The sequence below is a fragment of the Carassius carassius genome, chromosome 14 (genome assembly GCF_963082965.1).
Source record: "Carassius carassius chromosome 14, fCarCar2.1, whole genome shotgun sequence".
Classification (NCBI taxonomy): domain Eukaryota; kingdom Metazoa; phylum Chordata; class Actinopteri; order Cypriniformes; family Cyprinidae; genus Carassius; species Carassius carassius.
Window position 1 is genome coordinate 19,179,836 of NC_081768.1, and position 14,657 is coordinate 19,194,492.

The 14,657-nt window shown below is 37.6% G+C and overlaps 1 protein-coding gene across 1 annotated transcript in view; it reads left to right on the forward strand.

Annotated features, from left to right (window-relative positions):
- The first annotated feature begins 1,826 nt into the window (after nt 1-1,826).
- LOC132157249 (pro-neuregulin-3, membrane-bound isoform) overlaps nt 1,827-14,657 on the forward strand; it is a 304,223-nt gene continuing 291,392 nt past the window's right edge. The window contains exon 1 of the mRNA XM_059566502.1: nt 1,827-3,871. Coding sequence (XP_059422485.1) covers nt 3,178-3,871 — 694 coding nt within the window. The 5' untranslated portion in view covers nt 1,827-3,177. The remainder of the gene's footprint in view (nt 3,872-14,657) is intronic.

Genomic DNA, 14,657 nt, shown 5'->3' on the forward strand with positions numbered 1-14,657 from the left:
TGTTTCAAATGGATTGGATTTACTCCTGTTATTCTGTATTACAAAATACTAGAATTAGGTCATCCGTGTTGGAACAGTTCATTCACATGCTCTTTAAAGGTGCCCTTCAGTGATTTCTGCTTATTAAATACTGATTCTCCATGGATCATTAAAAATGTTATTTAATTTTAACGTAATAAAAAGTCTTAAATATCTCAAATGAAAAGTCTTAACTGTCATTTCAGGAGGTCTTAAATATGGAAGCGAAAAACAGGAATTGCGATATGGCTTAATGTGATTACTTTAGGCAGTGATTTAAATAAATGTGAATAGTTCATGTTTCAAAGTAAAAATGGGCCACTGTTGGATGTTTTACATGCTCATGCTTTTAGAGCAGTCGATGGCCACATGTTTGTCAAGTGATTGTTTTTTATCTACTCTTGATTAATTATGACAATATTTGCATTGCAGTGTTTAAATCATAAACTGCGAAGTCCTAATAAAATACTACTTGCTTTTATTTTATTTATTTTTATTTTTTTTTACAGCATATACACAATGTTATAAATATTAACTAATGAAGTCAGAGTCATTGTGAATACATATATGAATAAGTAAAATGACACTATAACTAAATATAAGTTTGTTTATGGCATAAATTAACAACTTTAAATAGTTTTGAATCTCTTTTTTTTTTACTTTTTTTTTTTTTGCTGTAAAAGAAATGTTAGTTTCTAATTATAAATTATATGTCATTCCGTCTTAGAAATAGACTTACAAATACATTGTCAGAATTGCCATATATTTTATTTTAAATTGGACTGTAAAATCGTTATAATTTTAATAATATTATTATTAATAATAATAATAATAATAATTATAATAATAACAAATTTAATAGCATTTTATTTTTGTTCTGGGAGTACCATCTTGGTAATTAAATTGCTTCTCACTCAAGTTGTTGTTGACCAATTTCAGTAACATGCCTGTTAATTGAGACTGTCTGTTGTGGAATTAAGTGTGGCTCATTGGAAATGGCTTGTTTGTACAGTGGCATCGGTGCTTCATCTGTGACTCATCTGTGCCTCTAGGTGTCAGTATTAATCCAAGTGGGCTGCCATATCATCCAGCACAACATAAACGAAGAAAATATTGAGTTCACATTTAAAACAAGTTAGAACCAACAGGAAACAAACTAGCATCTCTGTAGTCTTTAGGTATTAAAGTGTCATCCACTCCCTTTAATTACAACCCTTTTGTGTTGCACAACAGTCTATTTAAAAATACCTCCCATTAGACACTGCACACGATTTTTAATTCATGCCATCCATTAGGTTTTCCTCCCTTCTTAGAGTCTTAGACGTGAGGAGGGGCTGGTTGCATGATTGACAGTCCTGAAAGAGAGATGCTAAGACTCACTTTGTTTACAGCAGTCAGTAATCCCTTTTTCTGCTAATACCACAGAGCACTGACACGGATCTCTTTATTTCTTTCCTGTATCTTGTCTTTCTCTCTCTTGCCCTCTGCTTCTCTCATTTTCTATCTCATCCTGCTGTGAATGCTTTCTCAACTTGTACTTATCTCTCCTTGTTTCTCCCTCCCTCCCTCTCTGTCTTTCTTTCTCTGTATTTTTCTAAAGGGGTGGGGAATGTTCCTGTGTAGAAAGCAGGTGCAGTGCCTTCTCTCTCTCTCTCTCTCTCTCTCTCTCCCTCTCTCTCTCTCTTTCTCTGTCTGTCTCTCTCTCCCTCTCCCTCTCCCTCTCCCTCTCCCTCTCTCTCTCTCTCTCTCTCTCTCTCTCTCGCTCCCTCTCTCTTTCTCTGTCTGTCTCTCTCTTTCCTGGCATCAGCAGTAGGGGAGAGGAGAAGGCTGTCTGTGTATGTGTCTGGCTGCAGTGTCGTATGCTTGAGCCACGGTAAAATCCCACAGGAGATTAGAGCGGGAACACACGCTAGTCCGGACGCTTTAGAAATGGCAGCCCTAGGAGAGAGCAACAGAGAGGCAAAACAAACACAACAGTACTGAGGAATGGATGAATGTTGTCTCATGGTAAACCTGCATGGTGTCTCTCTTTTTTTAACCCTTCTCGTTTTCTCTTTCCGTTTGTCTTCGATAAGCTTACTCCCCCCTCCCTCTCCTCCATCCCTCCGCTCCTCTCCCTTCCTGTCTCTCTCATTCTTTCTTGCGCTCTCTCAGTGGAGGAATGTAGATAGAGGCTGAACGTACGCCCGCTGCTCTGCACAATATCAACGGCTCGTTCTACGGTGGTGGGTCGCTCATCAGATGCTGTTCAGAAAGGAATTTTACTGAATTTGACTATCCACCATCTCTTCCTGGACAACTCTGCGCCTGCCACTGCCTGCTCTGCTGGGTTTATTGCTCAGCTTGCACATACCGGGATCCTCGCTGCAGATCCCTTGCTCCCTTAAGGATGCTATAAATCAGCAGGAGCTTTGGTCAAGGAAAAAGGGACATATTGCTTCACGGTCAATGCTGAGTCCTCTTTCGTGAGGGAACCAGTTTTCCGGGATATGTATAGCTGACTCAGCACTCGAATACAAGACCGTGAGTCAAATCAAGACCTTGAAAAATGAATTGGTAAGAACGAGGGAGCCAGAGAGGAAAAATATAAGCCAGTTTTTAACTTTTACTGAACTCAACGTTCAAATATTGCAATGTATGGAGGAACGAGGTCGGAGGATAAATCTAACGGTGGTGTCATCTGCAAAAAGAGGGATTTGATAATCTGACGACAGAGAGTGCTGCTGCAACGGCTGGTGCTCGGAGTCAACATGCAGATGATTTCACTCCTCCCTTTCTTTCCACCTTCTTTGCTCAGCACCTTTATTTAACATTTGTACCATTTTAGTGATCTTACGAGGAGCTGGAAGTCATCTGGACGTATAAGTGGAACTGGACTAAAGGACTGTCCTTTTTTACCGGATTCTGAAAGATTTCTACATCCGGAATTCTATTGGTGGAATAAGCTTGTCTGTTTGTGAGTGTGTGTATGTGTATTAGTTGTGTGTGGATGTGATTTGTCTGTCTTGATTGTGTTTGTAACTCTGTGTTCTTGAGGTTGTGATATACTTTCCCATCTTTTTCCAATGTCTGGCATTGCTGGCCAGTGTTTCGTCTTGTGCTCTCCATGTCTGCCAAGTGCCTGGCTGTGGGGTTAACCCTTACCGTGCTACAGGCAAGATGAGTGACAGCTCTGGAACAGTGAACAACTCGGGGGCTATGGTACTGGAGGAGCCGGATGGGAGAGATGGCTCCGGTGGACGTGAACAAGCCCAGGCCCCTGCTCGTGGTGGTATTTTAAGGTGTGGGAACTGTGCCCTTTGGCCACGTCAACAGACTTGGCTCTGTGTGGTTCCACTTCTCATTGGCTTCATAGGCCTAGGGCTCAGTCTGATGCTGCTGAAATGGATCGTAGTGGGTTCTGTGCGGGACTACGTGCCTACTGACTTGGTGGACGCCAAGGGAATTGGCCAGGACCCCATCTTTCTGTCCAAGCCTAGCATGTTTCCTAAGGGATCTGACACCACCACAACCACTATTGGAGGGGTCAGCTCAGCCAGCCCCACCGTTACTACTGTGGTGCGGAGCAGGACTCGAACGGGAACTCCTCCGAACGTTCCCCCTAGGGGTGGTGGAGCATCCGGCAGCCAGGTGACACAGAAGAGCCCCTCTACACGCTTTGTCACACGTAATCCCACCTTTACGACCACCATGGTCTCTACCACAACATCTACTGTCCAGACATCCACCTCCAGCCCCTCTCCCTCCAATCCTGCCGTTCTAAATGACTCCACCCAAATGTGGACCAGAGAGCAGTCATCCACTGAGAGGCACGTGACCACGCCTGGTGGAACCCACATCAGCCGCAAGACACGTAAGTTTAATACTTTTTGATTGTTTCTTGATGGTTTTTGCTTTGGAAAGAGATGTGCAGTACAGCTTCTGATGGGGACTGGTAGTGATCAGATTTTTTTTTTTAGTTTTGCATTGTACTCTTAGCATGTGTATACCGTGTTAATTATGACAGTCCAGATGCAAAACATGAAGGAATTTCATGCTGTGTGCAGTCCTGTCTATCATGTCGCCAGGGAGTGGCAGATGCACTAATGACAAACATTGACTCTGACCACTCCCTGTGTTTCAAAATATGATAGAGTGAATCAGGATATATAAAGAGAATTTCATAGGTGTAATAGTGTAAAACAGATTTAATTTTTCTTATTTTGTATTTTTATCACTTACTGCAGCACATAAAATAGTTTATGTATCAGGATGTCAGTTAGTGAACATCAGAAGATGTCTCCTATAGCTCTGCATTTGCTGATTCATTTTTCATATTGGGTTACTGTAAGAGCTTCAAGTGATGTGTCTAATAATGGTGACATACTTTACATAGATTTATGTAATTGACAGGTACTACACATTTTGCTATTCATTTAAAAACTACAGGAGCCTCTGAAAATAAGAAATTGTATTGCATGTGCTAATGGTACACCTCAGTGTAACATCAATGGCATTTTAATTGTCTGTGCATGCATAAACTGATTAATGCGTCATCATGCCAGATTGCTCACACCTGCTCATAGTATTACCTGAAGCCAAGGTATGCTGTCCATATGTGATTCTGCTGTGGGATTATAGTGCCTTTACTATAGTCATCAGAATGCCTGGATAGAGATGTGTTCATAATTTAAAAATCACATTAATTTGCATACAGTGGACAGCCTGTCCACAGTGACATTTAGAAAGTTATGTCTGAATACTTGTCATAAGGATTACAATGACTCTTTGTAGAAGAGTTTTTGTTCTAGCGATGTAAGTATTGTAATATTTTGAAGAGCCCTTTCTTTGAATTCAGATGGTAATGTTGGATCATAGCATCAGGTAGTAAGAGGTTGTCATGCCTCACTACTCTATGAGATTACTTCACTCTCCATGTTTAATCCAGATTAAGTAACCTTCATTCATGGAAACTGGTACTGTTACATCTACATCTTTAGAAAAAAAATTACCTTATAAAGATTTTGCAAAACCTGCTCTGTATTTTCATGTGTGGGTTTTATAGGAAGTTTTTATAGGAAGAAAATTGTTACTAGCTTTTTTTATGTGTTTTCAAATTTGGAAAGCATAATTTTGTCACAATTAGTGTCCATTTTCAGGGCTCTATAAGGGAGGCCCACAAACAACATGGGTGACAATGGGAAACAACATAGATGATAAACTGCACTGAAACACTTTTGCAACTTTTATAAATTGAGGTTGTTGTGAAGTATTATAATTTGTTTGCATCATTGTTTTGTGAAAAAGCTGGAATATATATTTTTTTCTAAATGACTAAAATGACAAAAAGCAAATCATAATTAATCGAGAAAATACATTTTTCTTCCAAATATAAAAATGTTGCTTAAAAAAATCCTTAATGATGACCAGTTTATTTCAAGCACAAAGAGTCTATGTTTATAGTAATGTAGACCTCCCTCAACTGGCAACAATATGAACCACTGAATTTCATGAGGTGTCGTAAGGCTATGAACAAATCCTTATCGTATACTTTGGTTGTACAATAATTCATTTCCATTGCTATTGTCTGCCTGCTTTATGTCTCCAACAACAATTGCTTTCCTTTATCAATAGCACAGAGGAAAAGATAACTAAACCTTTTGTGATCCAAATGCATTTGACAGCTCACAGCTGTGGCTCGACTTAAAACCCATTATTGATAACTGTATTTGATATTAAAGCTAGAAACAGATCTGTCTTTAAAAACTTTCCAGGTAAAGAGGCCATTTTGTTTTCATAGAATGTGATTCTACAAGATTGGCTATGGTGAATTGAGTGGCCGGTAATTTTGTTTTCCCTTTTGGACTTCTGTTAGTTATGTTTGGTTGATGAAGTGCAAGGTCCAATGCTGGAGCCATGGATCTGTTAGTACTGCAGCTCATGTAAGAGCAAAGCTAATTAGAGTTCAATGCAAATTTGCATTTGATGCTGGGGGCACCTTGCGATGATCTGATCTTATAAAAGCCATATCTCAATGTGATCGATTATGAAGTTGCAGAATCAATTGTAGCATTAAGTGAAAACAGCTTTGGCTGAAACTTGGCTGACATGATTCCTGGTTCCAGCTGACTGCAATTTAATGACCATTGATTCCTCCTTTTGTTTTGTAACATCAGATTGATTTGGAGGCTGAGTTTATGTCATCTACAGTACCAGACCATATGGGGCATTTACTGCACACTACTTGGTCTTGAAATACAGTTGAGATTTGAATCATTTGATGATTCTGACATTAAATCATTGCCAGTGTTAAATGACCTAAAATCATTCAAAATGTTATAAGATGGTGATTTATTTGCCTTGTCTCCTCTGTCAATTTCCTGTTTTAATAGAAAACCACAAAATCTCTGCCTTCCAGTGACATTAGAACTTAATTTTACTATGAGACTATTTTTTTTTAAATGCCACTTTGATTTATCTTTTTAAGATCTCCTAGAGGAGGGTTGAAGCCTTAAATATTAATGCTTGGAAAGAGAAACATGTTCAATATGTAGAAGAGCATGTGAATAATTGACAAGGGTGTGTGGAAAAATTATCAGTGAAAGAAATGAGAAATGTGCAGGGTTTTATAAATAGAGGTGGAGTAGAGGACGATGAAAGCAGACAGTGGTGATTGGAATGAGCATATCAATGTGTGGAACATGCCAGAATTGGAATCTCTGTAGGGGGAAATGTTATTTCTAGTCAAGCCATATATAATGTACATTATTTTCTCCATAGTATAATAATCATTTAAATTAATATTATAAAATAGTACTTAAGAGATAGTTCCCTAAAAAATAAAAAATAAATTGCTTATGCTCATGTCGTTCCTGTATGACTTAAGATAATTTGAAGATATGGTTTTATTTTTATTTTATTTATTTTTTCCCTTTGGTCCACACAAAATAATCAACCCTGCTCTTACTGGAAAATGTGCCTGAGAAATATTTCATTGCTTCTTGCTAGTTTCATGGCATTTTCAAAAGTGAAATGTCCACTGAGTGGTGCTAAAAATGACCATGCAAAAATAATTCTGTGTTAATCATTAATGTGCTGAGTGATCATAATTTGTGTGAAAAGTAATATAAGTAGTTGCAATTTTACTTCTATAGTGTTAATTTCAGCCGGAATGTAGTGAATGTTTTTAGACTTTTCCAATGAGCCTATGATGAAAGTAGACACTCTTCTTCTTCTTCTGCCTTCTCCTTATGCCATTTCAAACCTGTATGTCTCTAATTTGAGGAAAGGCTGACAGAACTTTTTGGTGAACTATTCAAGTTGGTCATTCCATTTTTATGTTAAATGAAGCTTGAATCCTTAATTTAAATGATTTAACTTATTAAACCAGCATGCCAGTAAAGTTTAAACTGCTGTATTGTTGCAGTGCCGTACATAAATTGTTTTTAATTGTCTCCTTTTTTATAAGCTCACAATGATTCAGTCTAGATTCTAATCTGTTTAGTTTTAGGTAGAAATTAACATAAAAAAATATTGACAGCTGATATTTTTGCTTGAGGGATGGCTTTCAGAAAATATCAGTAATGATTATAAACTCCTGAATGACCATTTGTGAAGTGTTGAACTCTGGTTCAAATGCAAATCATTTTTGTATTTTCCTTTAGTTATGCACCAAATAGTGCAATCTTGAATCTTAAATCTGCCACCTTTCTGGGAAAAAGAAATACGCCTCACAGGAGAAAGGCTTAAATCGTTGACGATAAAAGATGCATGGGATGCTTATAAGAAAACAATAAGCTGTTCATCAGCTCTGCCGGAGGCAAATGTTAAAGGAGAAAGCTTTGTCTTCATTACCATAGGTTTAGTTTCTGTCAAAGAGTTTGGGCGTCTAGATCAGTCATATAGAAGATCATTATAAGCACCGTTTGGAAATAGATCTTTCCCTGAATCTACGAAGATAGAGATACTTGTCTATGAAATTGAATTCAATTAACTAATAGCTGCATTAAGTCTTAATGATGCTTTTTTGACACAGACTAATGCTATTTTTGTGTGCATGCTTCACATTGCAACATTACTTAATCTTTTCTGTGCTCATCTGTTTAATCGGTTTAAAATACTAATATTATGCATGCTCTGAAAACAAGTTATCAGTCTTATTTGCTTGTCAAGTAATTTCGTCTTGTGTTAAGAATTTGGATATTTTTTTTTTATTCTTTTCAGTGTTGTGTAAATTATGCATGATGTCATTAGGTTTGTCCATTGCGTTTTGTTTCTCCTGCTTCCCTTTTATTTCTTCTCTTTTGTCTCACGATATTCTGTGCTTTTGCAGGCCTACCACAATCCCTTTTATATCTGTGGACAAACAAATATCACGCTGGTTTGGTGGGTTGCCTTGGTCACTTGATGGTGTTCAGGCTTTCAGCCTAAGACCACATTGTGACTTTAAATAGAGCTGACCGGCATGACAAATGAGGACCATAACCCTTAACAAACCATTCTGCTCAACCAATCAGAGTTCAGGGATAATGTTTTCTCTCAGCCCAAAAATACAGCCCAGCATAAAGGAACACTGTGAATCCTGCTTATTACTGTTGCAGCTTAAAGCCTATTGAAATATATCGCTGCCAACATGAAAGTACGCTGTAGGAAGATGTTTAGCTAACTCTCCACCATAGTAGGATACTGTAAATTTAAATCATGAAGACATGGAAGTAAATATATTAGGGTTCTCAAGGGATTAAAACTTTTATTTTTTTATCAATTAATAACGCGTCAATTTGGCCTGATAAATTTACCCCAAAAGATCAGTCATTATTGTGTTAAATGAGAAAAGCAGTAATTAGACATTACAAAAAAGAATCTCTATTCAAGACAGAATTTATTACACATGAACTTCTAAGGATACAATGAGGCCATAACATTGTTTTCAGAAGCTGCATCTGAATTGGCACTTATTATTTACACACTTTTCAGAGGTGGCATGAATGCATTTATGCTACAATTAGAATAGCATAAATAATGCTATGAGATTATTATTATTATTATTATTATTATTATTTTCTTTAAAAAAAAATGCTAAACCATTACTGTACATAAGGCAAAATGCATGACACAAAAAGGAAATTTAAGACAATATAAGGCAAAAACCATACAGGGGCATTAATTTCTTAGCAACTGCAAGATGATAAACAAAATCCTAATCCAATAAACTGGAATGACGGGGGAGTGACTGTAATACCAGACCAATGAATAGTTAAATAAAGATGGTCTGTTGAAATGTATTGGTCTAGCCGTAATAATTCATTTAAAGCATTATTGTAAACAATGTCCACAAATTAAATAGCTCTTGGAATTAACTTGAACTTTAAAGAAGGTGATTTGCACAATAAGCAAGGCTTTTTTTCTTCAGTGGCCCATAAAATAACTCTGCGTGTCCATTTCATTCATTTGCTGTTTATGTTTATGTGTGTTTGTGGCTGGTCTGCATTGTCCCCTTTCAGCGCTACCTAAGGGATAAAAGAGTGGTGTCACCATTGTTTTTTGGAACACCTCAGTGCCTGCTTTCTCATAGCCCTGAGGGAATGATCCTACAGCCATGACATGATCCCTTATGCCTGAACTCATTTAGGCTGCTTAGAGCAATCTCTTCTTGCTTACCCTCGCTCGCTCCTATTCTATCTCTCCTACAAAATGCTGGTTGGTGGCTAATGTGCTCCATGTGCTCTCCATTTAGTTTTCTCTCCCTCACTTTTTCTCTTTTGCTTTCTCCTTATCCTCTTGTGGTTATCGAGGCAGATCTGTCACAGGGACACTGCACCTCAGGACATGGCTTCACACACCGTGACAGCATCCAGCCAACACACTCTCAGCTCAGATGGCAGATTAAAGAGGGGTCACACATGCCCCCACAAACACACACACATTTTGATGTCATACCGAGGTTGATGAATGGTGGAAATGGAGCGAGCGATTTGCACAGCTGTGTGGTCAGCGCTCCCACAGTGAGTGTCTGAGTACGTTCGAGGGAGTGGTCAGCACAGATGCGGACCGTTAGAGGCCATATGCTTCGTCTTCCCAATCAGATCTGGCTGGCATCTGCAGGGGTGAACACGTCAGTCCTAGTGCTGCCGCTCTCTCGTTTCAGCCACCTGTCAAATGTTACTGATGGTTTCCCACTGAGCTTCTGCCTCTCGCCTCTGACTCCACACATACTGTAGACGTGAGTCAGAATCATAAATGACTGCTGTGGTGATGAGATCTAATATGCATAATGTACGATTTAATGTACATCATTTTAAAATGTCAGTTAGGTTTTAAATTGGTGTCTGCTCCAAACCAAACAATTGTTCTTTACCTGAATCCAATGCCGATTCCTTACACAGAGGGAGATAGAAATAAACAAGGAGGCTTAGACTATTTGATTGATTTAATTTACAATTCTTATTTTTTTTTTTTTATAAAAACATATATACAATAAAACATAAAATAAATCTCAGATCTTTGATTTCATTTCATAAAAAATGTAGATACTTTTTTGTATATAATTTTTTTTTTTTGGAGGACCAGACCCTTATTGTTAAAAGCATAATTGCATTAATAAAAATGTTTCATTAATATTTTGCATAGTAATTATATCTTTTTGGCACTGCAAAACACACACACACACACACACACACACACACACACACACACACACACATATATATATATAGTTTTTTTGTTTGTTTGTTCATTTGTTTTTTTGTTTACAAATATATTTGTATTTATTTATTTTAGTTAGTAAAATGTGGTTCTGCATGGCTTAGCCTTTTTGCAAGTGCACCACTGTAGCTGTATTTACCCTTTTAATACAGATACAATCTAATCTTTGATATTCAACATTTTTATAATAATAATAATAATAATAATAATATCATTAAGCATATAAAACATATTGTTTACAACAGAATTGATATGATATTTAGGCTTAAATCTTGAAAAAAAAAGGTCTGCCATTGGGGTAACAAAAAAATAAATAAAAAAAACCTCCATTCGAGATACATTCTCTAAAAACATTGGGGTCCAATGCAGTTTTATTTTTCTCATAAATGTATTTGATTTTGAGCTTCTGAACTCTGCGTGCACAGATTTTGTGCCAATGACTGGAAAATGTTCTCAGTGGCATGAGCTCTCTTTAACTGACCTTTTCTGATTTCTTTAGGGGGAAACTTTGGGGTTAATCAGCCTAACAGTAATACCATATTATAAAACCATAAAACTAGATCCCACTGTCTCACTACAGTAGCACAAAGTAGGTCTGTACACCTACTCTGCTGCTTTCCTGTGCTGATGGGTGAATAGTTTGCCTACAATGAACCCCGCTAGACACTCTTACTGGCCCATATGATCTCCTCTCCCTTTATGTAGGACACCGTCTTAAATTATACATGTAATATTCTACAGCTTTAAGCTCAGAAGCAGAAACACACTTTTTCTGTAGGCACTGTAAATAATTAATTGTGCAACCACAGAAAGTAGCATCATTCTATCTGTTATTCAAGCGCTATGCGCTGGCTCTACCACTTGCCAATTGATAACATTAAGAGGACAGAAAAAATATGATGATAACGCCGTCATGTTAGGGATGAACTGTACCTTCCGCTCAATTTCTGCTCAATTTAGAATGATCAGAGATTCACAGTATCATCAGTGAAAGCTCATGCTTACACGGGATTCCTCAGATATAACACAAAATGGAGGCAGTGTGGATGAGATGATTGACAGTAGCAGAGGAACCTTGAAAGAGACGCAGGTTCAGAATGAAGTTCATTTGCGTCTGACTAGCTGTCATATCCTGAGTGACAGAGTGGCGATATATTGAAGTGACTGTGTTTGGCTGTGTGTTAAATGAGTAATTGAGAGAGTAAGTGGTAAGTGTGACAGACAGACAAGTTAAGATTCAGAGCAGAGATCTGAAGAATTTCTGTGTGAACGATACAATTTTAGAAAAGACCATAGTAATTGCCACAGAGTGGATGAGGTAAAATAGCACAGTGTCTGATCATTTGCCATTTGAATTTTCCACTCCAAAAATCAATATAATTATACATTTCTAGTCATTGATGATTACTGGATATGCCAAAAGACATGGCAAAGATGTTCTACAGGGAGAGGAAGCATTTTAAACAACAGGGTGCCTGAGCAAGACAGCGAATAGTACATTTGTAAAAGAAAATGCTGTTTTAAAGCTCACCATTCATGCTTTGAGTCCTGTCATTTCAAAGTCTTGGAAGAGTTGTCTTTTGCTCTCTTTCTCCACAGGAAAGTAGTTCACTACATCCTTGGCAGTTGGATCAGTGATGTTTTTACTGACTGAAATAAAGAAGTGGAGGCCCTCTCGGAAAAGTAGCATTTATGTGTCTGATATCTATCTCGGTGACAGCAAGGAGACCTGGGAAATTTTGCTGAAGTGAGAGAGGGAGTGATAGAAATAAATATGAAGAGAGAGCTATTACAGATTAGAGACATAATCTTTTATTTATGGAGTCAAATTCCAGCAAGCTGCACAGTGAGCTCCTATGGCACATGCCAATGTGCAGGCGTCTGATGAGAACCAGCACCCACCTGACTGGAGATAGATGCTGTCTTACTCCATTTCTCATTCTGTGACAAGACCCAGGTTTTGAAATATCTCTTGCGCTACTTCTCCTTTATCTTATCAATTCTGTAATGCATTTCCTAAACCACTTTCTGTTTTGGGGCTAAAAGTCCCAGTGTTATTTAATGCCTCAACAAATGCACTTTAAAGGGAAATTAAATTAAATTAAAGGGGAATAAAGAAAATTAAACTTGTCATTATTTATCCACCCTTATGTCAATTCAAACCTGTATGACTTTCCTTTGAAAGTCAGTGGGGCAATGTTGTTTTAAACCCCACTGACAGATCGTTGTATGGGCACAAAACATTAAGCAAACTTGTCTGACTTATATATTATTGAGTCACATTTGGGTACATTTTTTTCAGTGGGATGAACTATCACTTTAAAACTGAAGAATTAATTAATGTATATAATTCATTTACATGCTGTATATCTTATCAACATTAGAGCTGATTGGTAACTAAATTTTCTTTTGATTGAAGTTTTCTTCTGTGAGAGCATCAAATCTTTGTGTTTTGCTTTGCTTGGTCAAACGTGGTCCAATGAGAATACATCATAATTTGCACAAAAATGGTGAAATCGTGAGGCGATATATGAGTTAACCATAACTAACTATGGATCGTCATCCATAACCTAATCATAGTAGGTAAATGAAAAAGGCTGTCAGACATACACAAGTGTTAGCCAATCATAGCAGTGGGTGTATACATCCGACTCTACAATCCACCACACAGGGACAGGGCATTTCAATGAGGGGGTCAAAACCGGACAGAAAATAGCCTGTTACTTCTAAATAAATAAAAATAAAATAAAAATTATTTACCCCTTCAATTGGTAAAAATGCATGTGCTTTTTACAATAAGAAATGATAAGAAAAACACTTTAAAATAAAATCTATGAAAGTGGCACATTTTCATATGTTCCTAGTTGTACTGTGACATACGATTTTGCTGTCTAGTACAAATTCTTATGAATTATAGGAGTTTGTTGACTTTCAGGTCACTTTTAGTATGGATGCACCTGTGCTCTGACATTTCACTGTGTGTACAGTAAGTGCCACGTAATATTAGTCATTATCAAAGAAAATGGTTACTTTCTACTTGCAACAATGTAAAACTACAGCTTTGTCTCTCTATGAGGACTGATTTATGTTTTCTATCTTTCTTTTGCTTAACTTTTGATAACTTCCCTGAGCTTTTTGAACTTTTCTCACCCTCATTAGTGTTGGACACCCTCAGGCGTCCAGTTCCAAACAATTATTAACCTTTAAGGAGAGGCAGGCGCTCAGACAGAGGTGTGGTGCTCGGATACCTGAATCAAATTATTTCGGGGTTACTGAGAGAGTGATATATCGCCCTTTATGCAGCCAGCAGCCTGCCATTTATTGGTCCCCCATGACATTAGAAAGACATTAGAGTTAGAAAAGTGTGTGTGGAGTGCATTAAAACACATTATTGCACATTCTTTTCACCATCTGATGCTACATATATAGACAATCAAGAGTGTCCTGCATGTTTCTTGCATAACCCTCTTCAAAGTCCACTGTGTGGGTATGATGTGTCCATCACATGTGTATCTTTGATCTCAGCAGGATATCTGGGTGCGCGCAAAGCATTATATGATGAAAACACCTTATCTTACTACTTCTGCGACATCAAACATGACAGCCTTTGGTCTGTATGTGCTTTAATGTGGTATATTTTAGTGACACTTCAAATTTTACTCTCTTCTGGGGTGTTTAACAAATATTTTCTTATTTTCCATGCATTTTTGATGGACAGTAATCCTTTTGCGACAAGATATTTGGCTAAACGCCATCGAACGTATATCTATTGCGTCAACAACCGCTCAATAAGGCCTCAATCGAAGAGATGAACCTGTCTGTCACAATATACCAGACAGTCATTGATAGACAGCTTTAAGCAGGTTGTAGAAGGTTGTTTGTGTTTGTCGGATATTAAGGCCTTGCCTCAGCCGACCTTGCCTTTTGCAGTTTGCTCAGTTAGTCTGCGTATGTGT